Source organism: Xiphophorus hellerii, chromosome 10, assembly GCF_003331165.1.
Source record: "Xiphophorus hellerii strain 12219 chromosome 10, Xiphophorus_hellerii-4.1, whole genome shotgun sequence".
Taxonomy (NCBI): domain Eukaryota; kingdom Metazoa; phylum Chordata; class Actinopteri; order Cyprinodontiformes; family Poeciliidae; genus Xiphophorus; species Xiphophorus hellerii.
This window is the reverse complement of record NC_045681.1, coordinates 13294146-13319707: the sequence shown is the minus strand read 5'-3', so window position 1 is coordinate 13319707 and position 25562 is coordinate 13294146. Positions and strand designations below refer to the sequence as shown.

The following is a 25562-nucleotide window of genomic DNA, read 5'->3' as shown; positions in this document are numbered from 1 at the left end:
GGGGAAAAGGTTTATATTCCAGTTTTTTTAGATTTTAAACATATATTGAGACAACTTAATTTGGCTGCTTTGGAGAAATCCAGCTGAGGTGTGATACTAGCTCTGCGTCCAGAAAACAGGTCTTTTGAACTATTGAACATTTAGGTTTTAAGTTCACTTTTTTTTTAAAAAAAAGAAGGTGATTATGTATTCAGAAATTTCCTTTTCTTGTTAATATTCTGTGTATGAACCTCCACATATTTGTTTATTCATTCATTTAAAAAAAATAAAAATACAAATAAAGAGTTATTGACTTGAACTTTCCAAAGTTGAAGTCAACAAAAACAGAACCGTAAGAATCAACTTTATTTTAGTAATTATTTTTAATGAATTATTAGTGACAATAACCATGTAATTTTACTAATTGTGTTGAGTAAGTACACTTAAAAATAACTAATTAATTTAAGATTATTTTAGCTGTTAAGCTTTATTAATTCTTACATCGTTATCTGGATAGATATCTAGATCAATAAATGTTTGCAAAAGGGCGATTGGTTAATTGGTTAAATTCCTAATTATATTTTTATTAGTGTATAATTAGCGACTGCTGCAGGTAGCGTTTAATTTGCATACCAAGCATTTCCCTGCTTTTGTTGCTTAACAAAAAATAAAAATCGGGTTATTTTGTTGTTAGCAAAGCAAAGTCAAACAACGTGTGTAGACAAGTCAAAATAAACTGTTCGGTTCGTCTGAACTCATCTGAACTGCGTGCCTGAAGGGAAACGCGCGAAAAACCCCAGTTTAATTGTCAAATAAGAAAGTTTTCCAAACTCCCTCTCAAGCGGTAGCTCAACACACACACACGCTTCCCTACACGCAGACACGCACACACGCCTAATTTCCATACCTAGGATCCCACGGCTCAGAAACGCCCCCCTCCCTCCAACCGATTGGTCCTCTTCTGTAAACAAGCTGCTGCATATTTAAGCTCCTCGCTGCTGATTGGCTGGAGCCGCTGTCACTCCGGTTTGCGGCTCCTTATAAGGCGAGCGGCTCCGGCAGCTGCTGTCACAAAGCTGATGAGATGAAGCTGCAGCAGCAGCACCGAGGAGCGACGGGCGCAACTCCACAGTTTTAGCCGTAACTATGATCTCATTCCCGGATGTCTCCATCCCTTCGATCCCGTTCACTTTAGTTGTTATGTGTTTTTCTTTGTAAGTTTTTTTTTTAAGTTATTATCGTTATTATTATCATTTTAGTTAGTTTTTTTTTCTTTTTTTTTTTTTTTGAAGGGGGGAGCATGTGTTTAATTTTGCGGGGATTGCAGAGGTGCCAGAGGGAGTGAGTTTGGGCACTATGCGCCGCTGGGATCTGATTTGCTCCAGGAAGGCTTATGGAATATTATAGCCCGGTTTTCCACAGCCTGCATGCCTTCTGGTCCAGCCCCGTGAAGAAGAAACTTCTCCTGCTCATCATCATGTTCGTAGTCTGGGTTTACATGCTCTACTCCTGCGTGGGCTACTGCTCCACCATGCCCGGCTTGGTGATGGTGGACACCCCGCGGGGCAAGGAGACCGCTCCGGCGACGGGCCGGAGGTCGGACCTGGTGTCCAGACTGCTGGCCAAGCCTCAGCCCTGGGAGGACGTGGAGAGCGACTACGAGGAGCCGTCCATCAGAACCGCGGCGTCCAGAGACCTGCTGGACGCGGATAGAGACAGAGTTCCGGATCCGAGCGCCATGTCCAGCTTCTCCAACGGCTCCGGGAGCAAGAAGCTGCCGCAGGCGATCATCATCGGGGTGAAGAAAGGAGGCACCCGGGCTCTGCTGGAGTTCCTGCGGGTACACCCGGACATCAGGGCCGTGGGAGCGGAGCCGCACTTCTTCGACCGCAACTACGAGAACGGACTGGAGTGGTACAGGTAATAATAATGATAATAATTTTAAAATATCGTTATTAATTAAAAGATAAAATCTTAAATAGCTTCGTGCGCTTATAACACTATAAAAATGTAAATGATGGAAGACTTTCACTGGAAAAAAGCGTGTCTCTGTTACTTTTTACGCACAACTGCGTCTACCAACTTTGGCTTAAGAAGGCGCAATTGTAATCTTTATAATAAATAAAACGGAAAATTGAGCAAATGAAACTGGAATTTAATTCCGATCGAAGCATAATAAAATGAGCAGGCTTCCCTCAAATGTGATCTCCTTTCCTCTTTAAGCGTGTTTGGCCTCATTAGTGAATTAACTCTTAATTTTTCAGTCGACCGGTTGTTGTAAGCATGTAGCTTAATTGTGTTTTTAAAACATATGTTGACGCTTAAATGAAGCTGCTGCAGCCGTCTCTGACGCTAGTTCTGCGATGCGCAGTGATCTCTGTTGGACGCGGCGCAACACTGCACCTCCACCCTCGAGGCGCTTTTGTGTCAACTTTTTAACAGTTGAAGGTGTCGCGGCTCACTTCGCCGCTTCGCTCCACTTTCGCACACAAACACCGGGAGGTTGAATAAAAGCGAGTTTATGCCGACTAAAGTTTTGGTGTTGCAAAATCAGACCCTGATTCTGCGATAAGAAGCGTTATATAAACTCCGACTTTAAGTTGTTGATTGATTTTCAATTGTATTGGATCTATGTCTCCAAATCCTACCGACCTTTTATTTTATTGTATTTTTTTTTTTTTCTGGGAGGGGGTCGGGGGGATTTCATAAAGTAAATATCAGGCAGATCGGGGCTGCTTGAAACTTGTATGAATTATTCATCATTCTAACATCCGTCAGGATCCTTCATTGTAAGAAACAAGCTGCTGACTGTAAAATTATCTCTTAATTTATATAATGAACTGGAACTAAAAGTAATTACCTTTTGACATTGCTAGAACTAAAACTTTGGTGAAAACAAAAATTACAATTCTTCACAAACAGGCATCATGACCTTCACAGAATTTACATTTAAAACATGCAGTGAATTTTCTTTTATTGTGAATTTTTCTATAGAAACAATGAAATACTCTGCAATTAAGACAATAATAGTACTTTAATAAGACTTCATGATCTTTTTAAGCTCGTGTAGACTTGAGTTTTTAATTATGATTTTAAGATGGCTACCACATGCCTATACCTTGTTTTAAAGAGCTATTATCATCAACTCTTCTTTAAGTGTCTGGACTTTAAATCTCTAATATTATGTGAGATTTGAATTACAGTGCTTCATGAGAAAAAAAAAAAACCCAGAGCCTACTCACCCCTGAGTTTTGTTTGTGCTCCACAAGACTCTGTCAGGAGAAATGTGTGATATGAACTCAGCTTTCACTTTGGAGTGAAAAATGTGAATTGCTTTGACTGCAGCAAATATAAGCTAATTACATGGGTGCCATGCAGTTCATGCTCACTGAGCCAACAATTTGTTTTGTAGTGTGAGGCAAATGTTCCAGGAAGGCTTTAGGCTGATCTGGTAGAAAGTCATCAAGAAACTATTGCAACTTGGTTTTCTATTGCAAAACCAGCAGCTGTAGACAGATGCTCATTTTTCAATAAAAAAAAAAAAAATCCAGTTGGAGATTTTCAGATGAAATCAGATTCATGTATAAAACCTGCTTTGTTATTGCAATTAGAATCTAAATTACATTTTGGCTAACTTGTGTGTGCAACGTTTCTTGTACTGAACTTTTTCTAGTACATTTGCATTGGAGCATGGCCGGCTACACTTATCGGCACAAACGGCACCGTGCTTGAATCTTGTTGAATCTTTCCTTATTCCTTTATCTTTCTCCTCCTGGAGCTTCCTGTAATCATTTGAAGTGAATCTTTGGGCTGTAATCGTCGAAATTTGATCAGATAACTTCACTGGGGCAGATACGTTCTGGAACACCCGGTTAAAAAACGGGCCCGGCAACGCCTATGGTTGAGGGCGGCGGGGGGAATAAAAGAAAAGTTGGTCCGCTCTTTCATCCTTTTCTACCGTTAGTGTGTCAGTTGGTTCTAAACAGTGTAAAAAGGGGGATTTAGTGAACAAAAGTGAGGAGACTTTGTAGAATAAAACCCCTTAAACCAACTTTATCCTGTTCATTTACATCATAAAGTGTTAATGTGAGGAGCTGGAGCACTTTTGAGCTTAATTACTGCATTTGTTTGTGCTCAACACAATCAGACGCTATTTGTTTTTAGCAGATTTTACTTATTTGGTCTTTTTTGTCTATTGTGCATAGGTTTTAAAGCCTAAGATTAGACTGCGGTTTTTAATCCTCATCGGTTACTTCGACCGTTTGTAAATCAGCTACTGAAATTACTCGTACTTTAAGATCACTTTTTTTTTTGTCTCCACATAGTTAGTTTTTGCAGGGATAACGAGAACCACCTCATGTGTTAATAATGAACAAATGGATGTTTAAATATACAGAGCATTACGCTTCAACAATGTAGAGAGGGTGGAAAAGTTTCTGAATTAGAACCAAATGTTGGGAGTATTTGAAATAGGGACACCAGTCCCTGGTTTGTGTGATGCTTTGTGCGCCTGCTGTGATACAAACTTTGATTTACTGCCACCAGTTTGAAAGTTTTGGGGACTGTGCAGGCAGGCTGTTATTTTACTGTTTCCACCCACGGAGTTTGCAACTGCATGTGGAAAAGCGTCTCTGCAGCGTCTCAGGCCATGAAATCTAATACTGATCTTAAACTCTGGGAAGAAGTCAGGACTTTAGCCGTTTTGGGTTTTTTTTCACCCCCCGGTTGCTTAGATTTGTGTTTTAGATTCTAAGTTTACTCTAAGAAAAGTTATTTGAAAAGCATTTGAGTTGAATTGGATGTTTAAGGAAGATTTTGTTTAAAGCTTCTTCAGTATAATTGAAAGTGAAATCTGTCAAGACGGTTTTTTTGGGGTTTTTTTTAGGTGGGATTTTTTTTTTTTTCTGGAGAGAAGATGGACAGTGAAAGGAAATCATACTTTATTCATCACCAAGCCCTCCTGAGTGTACTATTAGGACCTGATACTGGAGATGACTTTGGGGAAAGAGATGGAATTTTCCAGACAGAAGGAAAACAGAACAAAAAAATAAATAAAAATAAGAGCTGCATGGCATTGAAATGAAAGCTATGGGAATCTCATCTGATCATTTATGGGGACAGAGATTGAGACAGTTATTAGTGTATCAGGGGTTGTGCAACTAACCTCTTCTTGTTTTGTTTGTTCATTTGCACAATCTCCCAGCCGTCCCCTCCCTCCTTTCCGGACACGCATTTAAAGCTGGAATTCCACAAAGCGAGTGCGAGAGAGGAGGAGGTGGAGATAACAACTCTTATTGTGGATTTCTGATGTCCTCTGACAGTTTTTATTTGTGCCAAAGACAAAAACATGTGATTCATGCGTTTGGCTGAGGGGTCCTCATATCAGGAGGTACACATTTTCACTGTGTGGTCAAGCATGAACTGGCCTAAAGGAACACATATACATTCATAACGAGGCAGTTGGAGCTCAAAGGGTCACAGTGCGAACAGAAACATTGATTCATTAGTTTCTGTTTGCACCTGCTTCACCATTATACAAGAAGTTTTCTTTAGCTAAAATCAATATATATTCTAAAAGTATTGACACATTCAAGAATTTATTATAAGAACTCTCAAAAATTGTTTAATCGCAGATCCATTTAATCTGGATCTGCGATTAAACAATTTTAGATTAAAGTTTCTTTTATTGAGTTTGGACAGTTAAAACTTCTTTTATCCAAAACACAGTCATAAACAATGATAATTATAAACATAATTATAAAGCAAAATAAAACATCTACTTCAAAGAGTGGTTTGAAGTACAGCCCAAAGACAATGCTATCTTGTATTCAATGTTTGATAAATATTTAGTACTTTGAAAACTGCCAGTTTGTAACCTAAATTACAAACTGGAATATATGGAGAAATTTGAGGAAATTTTAATGTAAAGGAGACATTTAGTTAAAATAATACAAAGACTAGTGGAAGTCTATGAATGTGTAAGAGAGCCTAAAAAGTGGAGATGCTCTGATTTGTGGTTTGACAGACGTATCTGTCCTGTGTTTAGTTCACGAAGGAAGATAAACTGCCCTACATATCTGCGGCATAGTTCATCGTTACAGAACTGACACAACTGAATCTACAAAAAATTGCAGCAACGACCAACTGTAACATAACCCCATGCTGTATGCAGGGGCTCTGTCTGCACTGATAAAGATTCACTCACCTCTCTATACTGAAAACACATGGAGCTTCCAATTTAAAACAGCTTGTTTCTCTCTCACTAATTCAGCTTCCAGTAATTTATTTGTGTGTGTGTATGGAACATTAACCTCTCCTCCTGAGATAACCAGTTGCTGGTTAAATGTGAAGAGTGGAAGTGACACATCCGTCCTGATCTGCAAAATCCACCATTCATCTCAATACACATTCGCTATTAAGAATGGCAGCACATCCTTATGAGCACCAATATTTCAAACATGACAGGATGCTTTCAGCTAAAGGTGTTTTTTTTTGATGCCAACATACTTTGCAAGATGCAGAAATATAATACCAAAACTGTATTGTGTAAGGGCTTTAAAAAAAAAATAAAATTCAGCAAATGTTAATGTTAAATGAAGACATGTTGCCTGTCTTTTGCATGTTGCATGTTGTTGGTTTTAAGTCCAACAGAAGAAATTTACAGAATTAATTCCACAAATTAATCAATCTGCAAAATATTTTATTCAAATCAGATGAACCACATTTTTATAAAACATTTAGTAAGACTGAAAATAGTGGGAGTTTTCAGATTTGATGCATTAAATTGATATAAAGTAAAAGTATTTGTTTAGAGTATATCATTCCTACTTCTGGTTGATTGAATATTAAAACTCTATACATCTTATTTTTTTAACAATGCCACTCTGAATCATCCTTCCATCACTAGAAAAGAAAAAAAAAAACAGCTGAAACATTTTTCCAAAGAGTTAATTTTATTTACTCTCAGTGACTGCAGGCCCTTGTCTGTCAGCCTGTGGTCTGTGTTGCTCTTTTCATATTCCATTTAGCCATATTGGCTCAGATGGGGCTTTGATATATAACTGCTTCTTTGTGGTCTTGCTGTCGTGTCGTGGGCTCTGGTCTCAGCTCGCAGTCAGGGCCCAGGCTGACGCTCCTCCCTTTAGATTTAAACCAGAAGCCAAGCACATGTTGGGGACGGAGTGTAGGGTCGCATGGACTTGTTTTACACAGGCATTTGTGAAAGTATTCACACCGTATGAGCTTTTTTCGTATTTGGTCATGTTAAAACCACAAACTGTGTTTTTGTTTTTATTGGGATTTTAAGTGGTAGGCCAATGCAAAGTAGAGCATAATGAAGGTGAAGGACAAAAACTACATGGTTTTCAAAATTTTGAAATCTAAAAACGTTTGTCAGGTGCTTTTTATTCCAATCACCCACAAATAAAATCCATTGCAACAGATTGCCCGGTAGTAGTCCACCTGTTTATTTATTTAATCTCAGTATAAATTCAGCTGTTTGGTGAAAACCTCAGGTGTTTGTTCGAGACCATTAGGGAACAAACAGCAACATGGGAGCCAAGGAAAGCAAGAGACATGGCATGGAGGTTCGTCTTACACACAGTCAGAGCTAAACTGGAATGGTTTGGATCAAAGCTTGTTCATTTGTTTGAATGGCCCAGTCAAAGTCCAGACCTTAAACTAGTTGAGAATCTGTGTCAAGACTAGGAAAACTAATTCTGGTGAAAAAAATAAATAAAACTCGCATATCCTTTATTCTACTTCGTCAGTATGCATTACCTTGTGTTTAGATTTGACATAAATCTCAATAAGATACAAAGAAATCCGAAGTTGTGAAGAGACAAAACCTCCATATGCAGTGTTAGTGCTGCTGAGAAGTTTGTTTTTCACTGGAGCACCTAAGTTATTTGTCAGTCATATGTTGGTTTCTGCTCTCAAATATCGTAAGAGTTCATGTTCATGTCTGAGCTGTGCAGCTTCTGTTCTTCACTTAATGCGGTTCGGGCTCCGGCTGTTGTCAGGAGTCTGCTGGGGATGAATTGGCGCCGTGCTGAGCAGGATGTCTCTCGGGTCTCCCTTTTGTATCTTAGCTGTGATTAAAAACTCTGTGGAGGTAAACAGACCCACAAAGCAGCATCAGCAGAAGCTACTTAAGGTGCTACAAAGGGACAAGTGGAGCATTGTTGAAAAGGAGGGAGAGACAGGAAGAAAAAATCACTTATTCCACTGTCAGACTCGGTCTGACTGCGGAAGTCTGCGCGGTTTGAAAGCCGTTATCTGTCTCCTCCCTCTCTGATAGTTCTTAAACCGGAGTCAGACCGCAGCTCCCGGCCGTGTCGGGTACAGTTCTGGATGGTTGCACACCCTTTTATCAGCTCGCTGCAGGAGCTCTCCTGTTTCCACGTAGGTGACCCGTCCGCTGTTTTGTTGCCACGCTGACCTCGCCCTGCTTCCTTCCGCTGAATGGCCAAAGAGGCCACCTGGTTCTATAGAGTGTCAGTGAAAGGCATCAAGCCCTGAAGAAGAGAAAAGGGGGTTGGGGGGAAACAAAAAGCGTGTATTGCTAGTGTTTTCATACATTGGGGAAATGTTGTGGGGTGGTTTGGACAGGCTCAGCTGTGGAACCACAAATAATCTTCGTCTTCAATCACAAAAGGCTGCAACAGTCAGGCAGCGAACACAAATGTCACAGCGACCCGGCTCCTCAGGGATGAGGAGTATTGATCGGTCAGGCCTGATTGGAGGTGATGTATAGAGATGGGTTAAAGGCTTCGGACTGGGGGTCAGACCCACGACTGCTCGCTGACAGAGGCGGCGTGTTGACCGCCTGCAGAGATACAGGAAGCTGTAAATCCCGCCATGGATTTTGGCAACGTGGTTTTCAAGTTTTACGAAGTTATGCAAAATGTTTTAAACTGTCACTGTTCAGAGTCAGACTCAGTCAATCAATGGTTCTCCAAAGGCTCTTTTAAGAGCCCTCAGAAACCCTGAAGGACTATTGATTAAAAACTACTAAGTGCTCAAAATATGTTCACATTTTACCACATTCAAATCGAAAACTTCAATGTCCATTCTGATTTAATGTCACCGACCAGCACAAAATAGCCCATAGTTGTGAATCTAAAGAAAAGTAATTCATGGCTTTTGGATTTTGTACATTTCAACTAGATATAGGCCTGGAGTTTGACTTGGCTAAACCATTTTATTGGAAGTATGGCTGAGTGTTTAGTATTCTTTTTCTGCTGGAAGGGAAATCTTTACTCTAGATTCAATTATTTTGCAGCTACAGGTTTACTTTTTATCAGCCTGATTTGGCTCCATCCATCAACTCTGACCAGCTTCCCAGTCACCGCTAAAGATAGGCGTCATCAGAACACGATGCTTTGTGTGGTTTGTGCAATCAGCAGGATGTGCTGTGTTTGTTTTCCACCACACTTTTTGTAAGCTGTCCTTTTTTCTGTGTCCACTATGTGGATTGTTGCAAATTCATAATGGGTCTTTCTTCAAACAGTTGTTTTGTTGTTGCCAATGCTACATTTATGAAATCCACGATAAATAGTTGTCTTGCTCAGATTCTTCCACCTGAGCTGTGGCTCTTTGCAGCTCCTCCAGAGGCACCATGGGCCTTTTGGCTGTTTCTCTGATTAATGCTTTGATTGTTTAGCTGGATGGCTCTTGTTATTGACTCTTTATGGCCTTTTAATACTTGGATAAGAGATTTAACTGTGCCCTGTGTGCCTGGCCTGTTGGCTTAGGTGGGCTGTCATGTCTTGGTAATTTTGCGGTTGTGCCATACTCTTTCTTTTTTCAGATGATGGATTCAACAGCACTCTATGAGATGTTGAAAGCTTGGGAAAATAGCTTTGTAACCTAACCATGCTTTAAACATCCTTCCAAACAGACCTACCCTGTCCTCTTCATAATAATTGCCTATGTTTTTCTCCAGTTCATTCACTATCCTATAGAATCCTGGTGAATATTTAAAAGAAGAATCTCTTCTAAACACTGGATCAGCAAGCATGTAGGTGCTTCGTGCAGTTGTGGAGAGGAAACCCTGAATTTGGATGATCAGATACTTTAGATCTCAGCTTGTTTCCTGATTCCTGGAACTCCCTCGGCTCCTCCAAGACTCAGCCAACCGTACAGCTGACAGCAGGTTCACATTCTCTGCTCAAGCCCTTAATAATAACACACACACAAAAGAAACGTCAAGCTCCGAGTTACTCCCTAAAAAAAAATCTCCCTTAAGCCATCCCCTTTACGAAAACTTGCTCTCCACTCTTCCAGCTGTGCACTTGTGCCACTGACGAGCAAGAATAGTGTCACATGTTGCGCTCGGTTTGTCCATTCCTGGGCGGGGCTCGTGGCAGGCCTCGCTGCTCTCGCTGCTCCTTTTCGGTCAGCGCAGAGGCCCTCTTTCCCCGCTGCCTAAGCTGGCATGGCCTATTTAAAAACACACACAGTGACCAGGGGGGTAGAGAAATGGAGAAAAGGCGCTTTTCAAGCCTAAATTACAACCAGTTAATAGTGAAAGGAGAGACCTGTGAAGAGAGGAGTGGCAGCACTGGGGTGTGTTGTTTCTCCTAAACCCCCTACTCCCGTTGTTCAGTGAAGACAATATGGAAATTGGGGAGTGAGGGGTTGACAGGAAGTTTCACACCTTAAACCTTTCATCATGTTTAGAAATTGCTCATATGACAAAGTGCTTTCCAAAAGCTTTATAAAAGTAGTTTTGTGTATAAGCAGTGAACAGGCCGTCCCTCTGTGAAATGTGTGAATCAGGCCCTTTTAATAAGGCGATAATTTGGATGTTGTTAAACATGTCAGGACAGAACCAGACACCCTCCCTTTGGAGCTGTTGGTCATTCATGGCAGCCAAATAAACACTCATTGGCGCATTAGATCAGCCCACCTGGAGGAGAAAAAGAAAAACTTGTGCTAAAGATAGCTCAGCAGAGGAAGTCCTCGCTCATGTTCTGGGAAGAGAACCTGCCTAGACGCCACACTTGTCCCAGGTATAAAGTCCCAGAGGTGCCCATTAAAGTGCTGCAGAGCAGGTCTGCCTGTGGGAGAGAGGACATACACACCGGACTCAGACTGAGAGCGACCGAGGCCCCCTGAGGTTTCCATTAGCCTGGCAGTAAAAGAGCAGAGCTCATTAGAAGCCCCTGAGTCACCTCTCCCTGCCTGATTCACACTATCGCTTTCTGCTTTTCCACGTAAGAGTTGTTGGGTTTCTTTGTAAAAACACTTTGACTTCAGGTCAGACAAGCCAGTTATACGCTCCTCTTCACGCCAGTTATTGTGCTCCGAATCGCACAAGTGGCACAAATAACTCGCAGACAGTATCATATTCAATAAATAGAGTAAATAGAGTCACGTTATTCTATTCAAATACCTTCAATTTCAAAGTCTGATGTTAACTCTCATATTTGTGACAATTGAATCACCATTTTTAATTTTTTTCTTTTCTTTTCTTACCAAAATATTATCTATATTGGATGGTTGCTGTACATGGATGGATGGGTAGCCAATTGACAAATTAATGAATGAGTCAGCCATCCTTTCAATAATTTAATAGCCCATTAATTTGGATGGATGGGTAGATGGACAAATAAAACACAAACGCAAAAGTCAAAGATTTATAGGCATATGTTTTATTTTGATTTTTTTTAAATAACAAACTGACCAAATATGAAACTGAGTTCAAAAACTGAAACACAAAAACATAACCTAATCAAAAATAAACAATAAAAAAAATACTAGAAGCAACATAGGAGTAAATCAGAAAAACTCAACACATTGTGTTTCAATGTAGCCAGAAGACATTTTTAACGGCTATTGTGAATACAATACAACGGATACAACAGGTAGGCTGAAATGTAAAGGGAAGCAAAGGATTACCAAAGGAATGCTGCTGTTTCCCATTTTCCTCTGAATGCAGCAGGTTAATTGTCAAGACTGGTGCTTTCCGACTCCATGCAGCTAATTACATGTTGGAACGTCAGGCTGTCTTTAGGAATTTGTGAAGCATTAACCTGCCACGACAGCTGCAGTGTGAATGGAAGCAAAATAATAACCTCAACACACAGGGAGATGTGAGTGACATACTTTAAAGAGGAAATCCCCCTCTTTCTCGTGCGCGCACACACACGCACACCGTATGTAGTTCACCTGTCTTCAAAAAGGTGTGCATGCCGTTACGGCTGACAGCCAATTCAAACAGGATGCAAAGCAGCTCCCTCACTGCTTCTGTCTCCGCACGTCTCGAGAGAACGGAGGGGGTGGCGACATGTATGTTCATCTCGAGTCTGTTTCATCTTTTATTCATCTTCACCGCAGAGAGATCAAGGAGTCATGTGCCTCCTGGTGCATGTCAAGTGTCAGGAAATCAGTCAGAATGCTTGATTCTGCCCACACACACAAATGCTACCACGCATAAGTCTTCACCTGGAGCTTCTCGCTCCTGTTTGCCTTTATTGTTTCCTTCTTTTTTCCCCATTCTTTCACGGTCCATCGGTTTTTTGAATCCGAGCTGTCAGCCACCCCCGTGTTGATGGAGAAGTGGAATCTGTCGGCCGTAGAGTCTGGCAAAAGTATCCAGACGTGCAGACTTTTTACACTTTGTCACGTCGCAACCAAAAATGTGTTTTATCAGGGTTTTATTTGTTACAACAACACAAAGTTTAATTGTGGAGTGTAAGGAGAATGATTTGTGTGTAGGCGTGCGTTTGTATTTTTATTTTTAATTTTACAACAAAAAAATGGAAAAGTGAGTCCAGCATCTATATCCATTCCAGTTTAGTCTGACACCCATAAATAAAATCCAGTGGAAATGATTACCTTCAAAGTCAGATTTAATCCAGCTGTCCTGGGTTGGCCTTAAAGGTTTGTCAGATTAGCTTATTGAATACCAAGGAACGCAGCTTATGGAGTTTAGTGAAGAGTTCGGTTACAAAAAAAAAAAAAAAAAAGTTCCAAAACTTTTAAAAATAAAAAACAGCATGGCATGACTGTAAACCTACCAAGACATGGGCATTCCCTGCACTTTTCAGAGAAGATATCAAGAAACTACAGCTCAAGTGAAAGAATCAATGAACAGAAAAGCTGCTAGACAAACACTAAACAGATCTGGGTCTTGTGAAGGAGTGGGCAGATGAAAAGCATGAAAAAAATTTCTTTTTCAGCTACATGTTATGTAGGGGGACATAGCAAATTGATGCAAGAAAGCGCTGTGATCAGCAGACAGCCAGAGCTGCTATGGTATGAAATGTCTTCAAATGGAGAAAAATCCTTCCACTTTGCAATTTTACCTTACTTTATGTTGCTCTATTTATATATAACCAGCTAGAAATACTTTTGATTGACATTGTAGCTCTGATCCTTCAGCTAACACTGATTAGAGCAAATTACGAGCGCTAAACAAATTGGGTGGTCGGTCTGAAAGTTTGTGTGTTCTCGTCTTGTATTACGTCAGACAAACTGCAAAGATGTTTGAGTGTCAGCAATGAAATGCACCCGTCATTTTTGTTTCAAACCAGCAAAGCTTTCTGGGCAACCTCTGTAAAAGGCAGAAGAGAAAAATGGACCGTACTTGTGAAGGAATGCTCCCCCCTCCCCAATTCCCCAGGGGACAGGAGGAGGTACTGCTATTTTCTGCTCGCTGCCATCCCTTTCACCAACTCCTCTATTTTATTTATGCCACATGGTGGGCTGTCTCGCGTCTCTGCAGAGTTATTAACGCTCTGTAATTCCACACAGGCCTGAAAGATCCTTGATGGCTCTGCACATTCTTGGTTTGCATCCCAAAAGGTGCCAAAGAGCAGCAGATATACTTAAAAACACATTTTGAGAGAGCTCGGTGCAAAATTGAATAATTTGTGCTTGCAGACCGCGATAGTGTCAGAGAGGAATGTCTCGAGCGGCAACAGTTTTCTGTTTATTTCTTTTACTTTGCTATGTCTGATGTTGCCTCCAGAAACCAAACTGGTTTGATCCCAGAACCAGTCGGGTTGGTGTGTGACCGCAAGCCCTGACTCTCCTTCTCTTGTTGTTGATTCATGGAGCCTGTCACTCACTTTCCCTCCCCTGCTCATATACACACACGCACACACCCCGACTGTATGAAGCTCTGCTCTGAAGAATCAGACTGCAACTCCCTGTTTTCAGTGAGAAATGAAATGACAGAGGGACAATTTGCGTCTGTTTTGTTTACTCCGAGGGTCAGCGGATTCTCATGCCGCTCTGACTTCATGCAACTGCAGAACGAGGTTCAGGGGGTTTCTGGGAGCCGCATTCATCAACCCAGATCAGGACTCCAAATCTAAGCCTCGGAGTTTGAGTGTCAAAGTGTCAGCGAGTTTCTTTTTCTATCTTCTTTTTTTCAGTCTGGGGCCACTTCCTTCGAACTCCCTTCCTCTTTCCCATCTGATAAAACTGTTATCCATTGAAATTATGCACACACTGTGAAACAAAAGCATGAACACTACCTGTTCTAACTCCTCACTGCGAGTCAACCCATGTATCAGTGGCCACAGTTGAAAATAGTCAGCGGTAGCTCCAGTCAGCCTGACAGGCACTTTTGACAACAAGTAATCGGAGGAGGAATTTAGCTGTCAGACGGCTCTTCTCACTGTGGCTGGATGATATTTTCTCTCCCATACGCAGCGTCCTGAGTGTGTGATACTAGGCCAGTCTGAATTATTAATCCTTTTAGCAGACAGATGACTTGGATGGGGGCTTCTGCACAGCCACTCTCTTGAGTTTCCAGTGACACCTTTACTCAGTGAAGCCTATAAATTTGAAACCTCAGTCTGATCAGGCTGATGCGTCTGTGGCGTTGCATAGAGGTGCCTAATGTCCATGCAAACACAGACGACAGGCGTATTATATAGCAAGAGTAGAGGTAGGCGTGCCTCTGTTTTTTTGCATCTGCAAAATGCGTCGGAATAAAAGCACAGGCCCAGAGATTCATCTTTCTTGCTCAATGATGCAAGATGTGAGTTTTAAAGAAGGCAAGTCTAGTTCTCAATGAGGAAATGAAGTGTCAGGAAGATCTCCGTGGCAACATGCTAACAACTGGGCTCAGCTTCAAGTGCTTGAAACAGAGCAAAGATAAACTGTCCTCATTATTCCTTTAATTTACAGCCAGAGTTGTGCTCTGCAGTTAGATGTGATGTCAGACGCAAAGCGCCGTGGGCCCATATTTCAAAATGCCTGGCTTCTGTGTGTGCTTTCCAAACATTTAGTGAGCCAACAGAATCGTGCATGGCTTTTATCCATACACATTCTTTTGTACACGAGGCCCCGTGTGTGGCGACAAACTAACATTTGACCATGACCAAAAGTTAACCAACCTCACAAAAAAACATGGTGGTGGTTGTGTCATACTTTGAGAATGAATTCCTTTAATAGACACTGAAGAAGAATAGAAGATAATCCTGAAATCTTTGCTGGCAAGGAGAAATTTTTTATACACCAATGACTTTCTACAAACCCCAAATATTAGTGCCATTATAAGATACAGTTAGTGTTTTGTTTGTTCGTGCAATGTAGCTCAAATGTTCTCAAGGGATTTGAAATTCAATATAAGGACACTTATATGTGACCGAGCAAGTTTTGCTCAAGCAGCTTGTCTGTCAATGACAAGCAACTTTCATTTGTAGGAAATGAAGTATTTCCTAAAAATGCTTCATTGGTCCATGAGAAAAGCTGAGTTCGGAGAACTGTTGAAAAGAAAGAGCTCCTTTCAGAAATCTTATCCCGATTTCCACCCTCCTCTTCTTCCTGTTTGTGAAGCGCCCCTTTTCTATCGAACTTCAAACCCTGATTCCAAGAGGTCGAGGGAACCTTGTAGATCAATGAAAAGGGCAGAAGGGTGAAGAACATGAGGAAAGTTCAGGACTTTCAACAAAGAACATAGCAACTGTCTGATTTCTTTTAGGTTTTGTGTATTTTATCCTGAAATTTTGATTTGGCTTATAGCTAATTTATGCACACGGTTGTTTTAGGCGACTGTACCTCCCACGAGAGTGCAACTCTCACTTCAGGGTTTTCCATCCATAGAAACATCTCCATGCAACCTTAAGAAGCCCGCAACACTAAAACCACACCCTCTCTTTGCGCGCAGAAACAAAACACCCTCTGATTTGTCTGCATTTAAATAGACAAACCCTAATTTGAGATTCAAATGCTCTTTCAACTTCCCTGACATGCGAGATAATTGAAAACATTTTGTATTGACGAGAAAAATTGTCAAATGGCTTCCTTTTAGAGAGTGATGCTGTGACACATTAAGCTCATTGGCAGCCTGTTATCGTCAAATCAAACATGACAAGAGGAAGGCAGAGGCATCAGACAGAAATAACTTATTTCCTGCCTCCTGTTTGGCTCCGGTGAGATGATGATTCTTTAAAAAACAAGGGGCCAAAGGGCCACGTTGCCGGCCCCGGTGTGAGGCCGTCATTTGACAAGGGCCTCTGTGGATTCTGTCTTATCATCATGTTTGGTATGCCTTTCAACTTGGAAATACCCTCAGAGAGGCAGTTTAGAGAGGCAAGGAGGGGCAAACAATGAGAGAGTTCATAGTAAAGCAAATGAATTGAAGAGGGTGATGGTTATTTACAGAACTACTCTTCCTCAAGCCAGACAGTTGGACCAAGAGGAGTTGTTGTTATCTTAGAGGAGCAGGGTGTTGTTTGCAGGGTGATTCTGGCACACGCTTCTCTTAAGAGCTCTCCAAAAGGTTTCTCTCACTTGATTTTGAAGGATGGAGAAGTGCTCCACTCATCCTGCCATCAGCACCCGCAACCCTCCTCCTCCTCTTCTTCTTCTTCTTCCTCCTACAACTCCTCTTCACCCTGCCCCCATCCCCGCCCCTCTGCCCCTGACCACTGCCCTGCTCACCCCTGCGCACAGGAACAATGGTTCACTCTGAAAGAAAAGCAGGAAGAAAGAGGATCCCAGTGTCACAGAATTGCCTGTTTGGCGACGGAATCTTTAAAAGCAGCACCTCATAAATCAAAAAAGAACATAATGGTCATTGTTTCTCCAAGAGCTACTTGTTCCTCCGAAATTCCCCTCCTTTTTTTTGGCAGAAAGAGTAAGCAAAGTCAGAGGTGGGGATTTTTTATTAGTGGGGGTCCTTTTCTTGTCGATTTGGCGCTTTTAGGAGTTTCCTTACCACTTTTCTTTCTCTCTTGCTGTCAGACCATCCCCTTGCTTTGTGCTCCTTCAACCCCCCAACAACTAGATGTTTTGTTTTTTTTCATCACAAAAAAAATAGCATTCCCTGAGCTTGGATCAGCATAATCTGTCACTTTGCACATTGTAACTCAGGCCTCCTCCCTATCTCCACGCTGCATTGTCACGTTGAAATCGGATTAAATGGGAAGCCATTTGCCTTCTCTGGTTAGTCGTGGACTCTTTTTGTATGTTGGCAGAGGGAATGACGAAAAGCTTGAAACCAGTATAGCCATTGTGCATAAAAAAAATGGCAAACAGTCAGGCATGTTTCGTCGTACTCCTTGATGTGCTGCATAAACAGTTTGAGTCTAGGTCCTGCAGCTGCTTTTTTTTTTTTCAGATAAAAAAAGGTATTTTTTTTATCTGCAAAAATGGGGTGCTCCTTCATAAAAAACATGAACTGGATCTGTTTTGATTACAATGCACTATTAATGAGCCTCTGCATTTGATTTATTCACCCCTCTGACGTGTCAGTAATCAAGATGATGTTATCATAATTAGATCACTGGTGCTGCATTAGGATTACACAAATCTGCCAACACTATTTCCATAAAGCATTTTTATGGCTACCTAGCAATACCTTTGACACTTCTCTCCCCCCTTCAGCACAGGACTTTTTTCATTGAGTTTGTTGCATGCAAATCTTTGCTTTGACAAATAGCTAATGCTGTATGAATTAGCCATTAGCTAGCTGGACATGAACTAGATTTAAGCGTTTTCATGTGTATTTGGGAGCAGCGGCCCAAGCTCTGGGGATTGCAGGATAGTCTCCATTTTTCACCTTTCAGGCTGTCAACATGTTGGTTAGGATTACAAAGGATTAATTGTATTTGTCTCTACAGTGGTGTCAAAACAGTAGAATAAGTGTTAAAGCCTTGAAAACAGGATGGAGCAACAATCTTATCTGTGACAGTGTACAACCTGTTTTCGCTAACATCCCTTCTTTTTTTTGTCCTGCTAATTTTTTGATTTTTTCCTGTTTTACTTTCTTTAGATTTTGGCAAAATTCTATTTCCTAATGTTATCCCTATTCCCAAGGCCTTAATTAAAAGCCACAAGAAAGCACTTAAAGAACCTGTTACGTCATTAGTTCTCACCAAGAGCAATAGGCCCACATATGAAGTGTAAAACGAGTTATCTATTCAGCAGATTTGGTCTTCAACAATAGGTGCTAGCATTAGACAATAAAGTTTTCATTAGCAACTTTTACAAACATGTTCTGGATTTTATGAGAAGGTTTTATGGAAATTGGAGCCCTCTGTCTAAAGAGTCCCAAAGGATATTAGAGACTTTTTATGCAACCCTCTAGGTACTTTACTGAACTTACCACGTTCTTTCATGGAAATTATTGCTCACTCCTTTAGAGCTTACTAGGTAAATTCAGAGATTACTGGAAACTGCCTGTCAATTTCCAGAAGAGTGCCTGGTATGATTAGAGAAAGTAATCAAAATACATTGGCTGAGTAAGGTTATTAAAGTAACCTTTAAGTTCCCAGAAACTACTCTCTAAATAACTGTTAAATTTTCCTAAGGGAGTTTCTGTTAGGTTATGGGAAAGTAGCCAGAATGTTCCACAGAATAAGCTCTAATTTGAACAAAAGTTCAGGCTTTATTATAGTAGTTCATCATAGCTTTTGTACATTTAGAAAAATTTTACCACAATACAAAACAAACTACAAGATAATACACCAAACTAGACCTTGAAAGAGTTTTGTTTTTATTTGTTTGACATGTCTTAGAAAAAATCAGAGAGCTCATACCTTGAACCATTTTCAAAAAAGTCATTCATGCTACATCAAAGTAGCTGTGTTCCTTTCTGGTCCAGTTTGTCAAAAATGGGAAAGGCAACTTCAGATATAGGACAGCTCTTAACACAGTCATCATAATGATGCCTCTGCCCTCAGTCATTACTTCAGGACTCCAGTGCTGGAAGAAAAAAAAAAAAAGCACATTTGCTTTTCCTTCAAGAGTAGTGTCTTTCAAGTAACACTTCATTATTCTTGCACATTTCAAAGCCTTTCAAAGAAAAAGCCATCTCATATCAGATAAAATTAAATCCTTTTTTGTGTGTGTATGTGGCAGTGCTATCAACTTTCATGGGTGATTTCTTTTCTTTAAGTTATATTAATTTTTTTATTCTTTGGTGAGGCACAATTGCCTGCAGGCTAGTCAGCAATGCAGATTATCTGGTATATAAAGTGGAGCTAAGCACTTTTGGGCATCCAGTAAATAGATTCCACAAAACTATAATAAGAGAAAAATATTGAAAATATCATCAGTCATTCTGATGCTTTTTTTGTGGCTTAGCAAAAAATTTATTAGGCACATATAATTAGACACATAAAGAAATTAATCCTAATTGTAATTTCTTTGTTTCAAAACTGCTAACTCTATCAAATGATCTGCAGTACACTTTTCATATTCCTGTGCTTAGAATGTAAATTGGAAATCGACCTAATAGAAATCGGTATCAACGAGTCAAAACATCTCTACTCTCTCTAAAAGAGTTTAACTCAAGATTGGCCACGTTCAAAACCTTCCACAGCAGCTTCACTGTGGTTGGTTGTGCTGTAATAATGGGTTTCTGTCTCTTGTCAGAAGTGAGATATCTTCTGAGTGACTAAGCTTGTTGATGTTGGAGAGCTGCCTCCACTAATAGGTTTTTAAGCCCTGCAACAAGGCTAAACAGGCTCAGTGAGTCATTGATTACAGAACGCAGAGCTCTCCATCAAGTTGATTACATTATGCAAGACCTTTCTCAGATTTGTTTCCCCTCTCTAAACATTTTTTGTATGCTTTTTCTTCTTCAGGGATCTGATGCCAAAAACCCTGGAGGGCCAGATCACCATGGAGAAAACGCCCAGCTACTTTGTGACCAGAGAGGCCCCAGCGAGGATATCGGCCATGTCCAGAGACACCAAACTGATCGTGGTAGTGAGGGACCCCGTCACCAGAGCTATCTCTGACTACACGCAGACTCTGTCTAAGAAGCCCGATATTCCCTCTTTTGAGAGTCTCACCTTCAAAAACAGGACTACGGGGCTCATTGACACCTCATGGAGCGCCATCCAGATCGGCATCTATGCCAAGCACCTGGACAACTGGCTGCAGTACTTCCCCATGGACCAGATCCTCTTTGTGAGCGGCGAGCGTCTGATCAGCGACCCGGCCGGAGAGCTGGGCCGCGTGCAGGACTTCCTGGGCCTCAAGAGGATCATCACAGACAAACACTTTTACTTCAACCAGACCAAGGGATTCCCGTGCCTCAAGAAGGCAGAGGGCAGCAGTAAGCCCCACTGCCTGGGAAAAACCAAAGGGAGAACCCATCCGAACATTGATCCCGAGGTGGTGCAGAGGCTACGGGACTTCTACAGGCCCTTCAACATGAAGTTCTACCAGATGACAGGACATAACTTTGGTTGGGATTGAAGTCAAAAAAGACTTTCTTTTTTTTTTTTTGTTATTTTCTTATAGGAGATTTTTTCTATGTAATTCATTGGCAAAAAAAGGTGGAGATATTGCTATATATATGTAAAATGTACAGAAATCTATTTTATAATAATTTATTTTTATTTCTAAGCAATTAATTCACTAAGCTGCCTAACCAGATTTGTACATAACATCTGACCCATGTGTTGTTTTAACATTCCTCATCTTAGGTTGGATTTCTCTGGCTCCCCACCTGTAGCCCTGTAAATTCCTGGTGCTGCACAACGCAGATGATCAGCAACGACTGTAGTTGAAACTGTTTTAGAATAACTACTAAGGCAGAGATGCATCTATCATCTATCAGAATTGCCCGATCGATTCCCTTGATCATCTCTAATCTGTGATCGGCAGGTCAAATTCTAAATTTGATTTCTTTCCCCACTATTAATTAAATGCATCATCACTAAAAATTCCCTCTTTTAAAACCCAAAATGCGCAAGCAAACTGTGTGTATTTTGATGCAGTTATTTTTTGTTGTTGCAGTTTAAAGATAAAGATTGGAGATACATGGTTTTATGCACTAAATGGAAACATTTTATAATCCCTTCATTTTTTGTTGCTACCCAAAACTGCTACCTCTGTTTTATAACTTTTATGTGTTATAACCCCTTTGTAGAAAAATCAAGATCGGCATGACAGACTTAAGTAAATATCAGTGTCGGCTTAGAAAAGCGCAATCGGTGCATCTCTATGTAAAAAGCGCCACATTACGGGTACAGAGTGCTCACAGAGAAGTGGAGAGCACCTATTTATGTGCATTCTTAGTTATAGTTGTTGTATAACTTCATCCTGTCACAATGTGCTTCAGTTCATTTATTTTTTCAGGATCCTGCATAGGCCTGAGCAGCAGAACTCGTCCTATTCCACCCAGTAACCGGTTGATCAATAGACCTAATTGATACTCATTGTGTCACTCACGCTTAAAGTATACAGCTGCCCTTTTATTTTCAGTACTCCTGCTGCCTGCTCTAATGAGTGACCCATCCATCAAACAGTAAATCCCATCTCGGACCACGTAAGGCTCCATGTTAACATTATGCTAATCGGGTAAAGGTAACTGGCAAATCGATCAGGCCTCCCCGTTCACTGCTTCACTGGCTCAGAGCCAAGCTCCTGCCCTATCTGCTCAGAGCAAAGGTCACGCAAAGTCTCAATCAAATTTCCTTGAGAGGCATTTGATTTGTTGAGGAGAGGGAAGCGGGTCAGCGGGAGTGCGTGCCTTTCTTTTCACCGTGAAATGGAAAACCTTTTCAGGTGGCTGGAGATGCATATCTGCAAGAGGTCTAGCATACAGATAGGAGAGATGAGAAACACAAACGCCTCACTTAAATGCCACTTGTTCAAACAGAAGAAGTCCATGTGGCCCGGTTTTTGATCACAGACTAACCAGTTCAAAGGAATAAAAGATTTGTTTTGTTGTTGTTGTGAAGCACTCGTGCCCCAACATGAAGAGTCGCGCAGCGTTTCAGTGTCTAACCTGTGACACTTGAATTTTCCAATTCAAAATCCCATGTGCTTTCATTCATTCGTGGCTTACATCTTCTTGCAGAAGTATTCATACTAGCTTTTTTTTTTTTAAGTTTTCACTTTGCAACCCCGAACTTCCATGTGCTTTTTATGTGACAGACCAACACAGAGTAGTGGACAATTGTACAGTAAATTTCAAAGAAAGATGTGTGATTTTCAAAAGTTTTACAAGTGAAAGTTTTTGAAGTGTGACATGAATTTGTGCTCAGTCAACTTCTGAGTCAAAAACGTTGTGCAAAAATCTTTTGCTACACATCTAGAGAAGGACTTTTGCCCACTTCTCATAGCAAAATATCTGAAGTTGAGTCAAATTTTAATGGAAAGCATCTATGAGTTTTCAAGTCTTGCCACAGACTCTCAGTTGGATTTGAGTCTCTACTTTTTCAGCCTCTTCCAGGTTCCAGGTTTTCTCAACCCAGCTTCTGCAGAAAAGAATCCCAACATCATGATGCTACCACCATCATGTTTCAATGTGGGTATAGTGTGTTCAGTTATGTGCATTGTTTTATCTCAGCCTCAAATAGCCGTTAGCATGTAGACACACAGCACACATAGTTTTTTTTCCTTCATTTTGTAATCATTCACTACTGTTTCTTGGTCTCACACATTAGAAAGTCACACTAATAATTTTAATGTAACGCAATGCTTAAAAGTTCAAAGGGTACAAATACTTTTGCAAGGCACTAAATATACTTTATGCCTTATCCATATGTTATATGTTCACCTTTCACCAACGCATCTCAACTCTCAACTTGTTGCCAAAAAATATTTTGAGTTGCTGTCACGTTTTACACAATTTACTCACTATCTGCTTTAGTTTTATTTTTATTTCCCTTTAGTTTGAGTTTTTGTCTTTCTACTTGAATTCTTGATATGCAAGATTGTGAGGATGTGAAGTTACCAGTCTTTGACATTCTGCAGCGGGGGAATGCTACTACAAGGGCACATGTGACATACTGTGCAAAACTATGCTATGCACGCCCTGTGCAGTAGTCGTTTTTATAAATGCAGGAATTATAGGAAGGGATTGTCAGCATCCAGAGAGGGTTTTATGTGTTTACATAGAGCTCAGGCTGAATGTACACAAGCTATACTCACATTAACTTTAAAGGTAATATTGTCACTCCACCGCCCAGTTTATCTATTTTTTTTTTAAAGATTTTGTGCCTCTCTAACCAACACAATTAGCCTGTTTCATTTATTTAAGCAAGTGGTCACTAAACTGGTTACTTCCCCTTTTTTCAGTTGAAACTAACTGCCTCCACCCGACAGCTGGTAGCAGGGGGAATTTTCTTTTTCTTGTGCTTTCTTTTGCGTTCACTCTGAATGAGTAATGATGCTCCAAGTGAGAACTAGTCTCCATCAACCCTTCACTAGTGCAATGTTTGAGCATTTACTGATGACTTCTCCCATCAAACCGTCCTGTTCTGGAAGGAAAAGCCAGATATTTTCCTTAAGACTTAAAGGTGTTTTGCAGTTAACTCTGGAGGATAAAACCAATGCAGTCATAGATGACCTTCAGCTTGCTGCATTGTTTATGGTTGAGTTTTATTCAACCTGTTCTAAGATCTAAAACTGTTAAAAATGTTTCTTATCTGCATATGATATGATTTAGACTAGCAGATCTGTATGTACAAAAAGAGGGAAAAGACATGAAATTCAAGTATTTTGTTGTATGTACATCAAAGGAATTAATTTTACACAATGAAAAAGCAAAATGGAACAGATGTTTCTAGATGAATCAATAATGAACATTCATAATATTTCTTTTTATGAAGAAATAAAGCATATATTTTACCAAACTATCATCGAAGTGACTTTTCTTTCCTTCATTTTCCTACAAAATGCAAATATAAGTTGAGTGCTGATTTTTGCACAGCTTTACCAGTGAATGTGAAAGGCGCTATTGATGCCAACTTTCCCTGAAACTGAAACCGACAATTCTTTAAAAACTCCTAAAAGTTTCCCCAAAAAATAAGGGACACATCAGCAGAATATATATTGGGATTTTTACCAATGAGAGCCCACAGTGACAAAAGCACAATGAATTGTAATGCTCTGGAAAAATTACACTCCGGTTAGTTGAGACCGACATTGAACTGCCAGGCTTGCATGCAACACACTATAATTGGTTGAAAACTAACACTGCACATCACTATGAACATTCCATCCATACAAATACTCTAAACATGGAGCCAGATGCCGCAGCTGCAATGAGGTTCATTTCCAAGAACGTTTGTTTTTGCTTATACAAACGAGTCCTTTGTTCTTGTACTAGAACACACACACACACGCACATATATGTATATATGTGCGTGTGTGTATGTGTGCTCTTTCATATCAGCAATAACAGCTCGCTGTGTTTTTACAGACTTCTTTTGCATTCTGCCCCTAAGGAGATCCGTACCAGAAGGCCACACCTGGGCATCACCTGTTGACTATTTTCCAGACAGTGGAATGACTTGCATCAAATTCCTTTGAGGCCTCTTTAAATTTACTCTTAAGCTGCAACCACCGTCTTCCCAAATGTCTCAGACAGCTCTTTTGATCTTACCATGGTGTTTACTCTTTCAACAGTTGGAGGCATATGAAGCTAAATGTTTGAAATTTGAACAGGGCAAACCTCCTTCAAAATGCTAACTAATGATATTCTAACTATGTGCATCGTGATTTAATCCTTAAATCCTGAATCTGCACACGGTGTTCGTTGGTAGCTAAATTTGTCCCCATGAGATAGCAGGCAGACTTGTGTTACTTAATGGTGCATTGTCCCTTAAAAAACACAACTAAAGTAAATAAATAACAAATATGATCTAATTTGAACGCCACTGTGCAATTTTGGATATGTTAAAAGTGGGTAACCTGATTTATTGCAAAGTAAAAAATTAAAATAAAAGTAACATTAAAACTGACATTAAAAAATACATTGACAAGGGGTTGCATAATTAAAGGATTTATATCTTTTCTTTTTTTATCAGGGATGGATGTGATTCCATAAGTAGTTTATATTAAGTGTAGAACTCGCCTCTCCGCATGCGATTGAAATGTCTGGATGGAAAAAAAAAAAAATCTTTGTCACAATGTCTATCGCACAGGGCACAAAGCAGCTTCCAGGTGTTTCTTCAGACCGCGACGCTTTTATTGAGCGTATTCATTAAGGTAGGATGCTTTCTGATTTTGCTTTTTGTTGTACGAAGACAAAATAATTTCTGTCAAACATGAACTATTTTTTTCTCCTAACAATCATACCATTTCGATTAATGAGGGTTCAGTCCTAATTAGTGTTATTGACAACACCTGTTTTACCGGCGTAGACGGTGCAT

General features: G+C 40.4%; 1 protein-coding gene across 1 annotated transcript; it reads left to right on the top strand.

Moving 5' to 3' along the window:
- The first annotated feature begins 1063 nt into the window (after positions 1-1063).
- Positions 1064-24044, top strand: LOC116727417 (heparan sulfate glucosamine 3-O-sulfotransferase 3B1-like). The gene is made up of 2 exons (XM_032574832.1): positions 1064-1899; positions 20034-24044. The coding sequence occupies exons 1-2, from the start codon at positions 1373-1375 to the stop codon at positions 20650-20652; spliced, it is 1146 nt and encodes a 381-aa protein (XP_032430723.1). The 5' UTR covers positions 1064-1372; the 3' UTR covers positions 20653-24044.
- The last annotated feature ends 1518 nt before the right edge of the window (positions 24045-25562 follow it).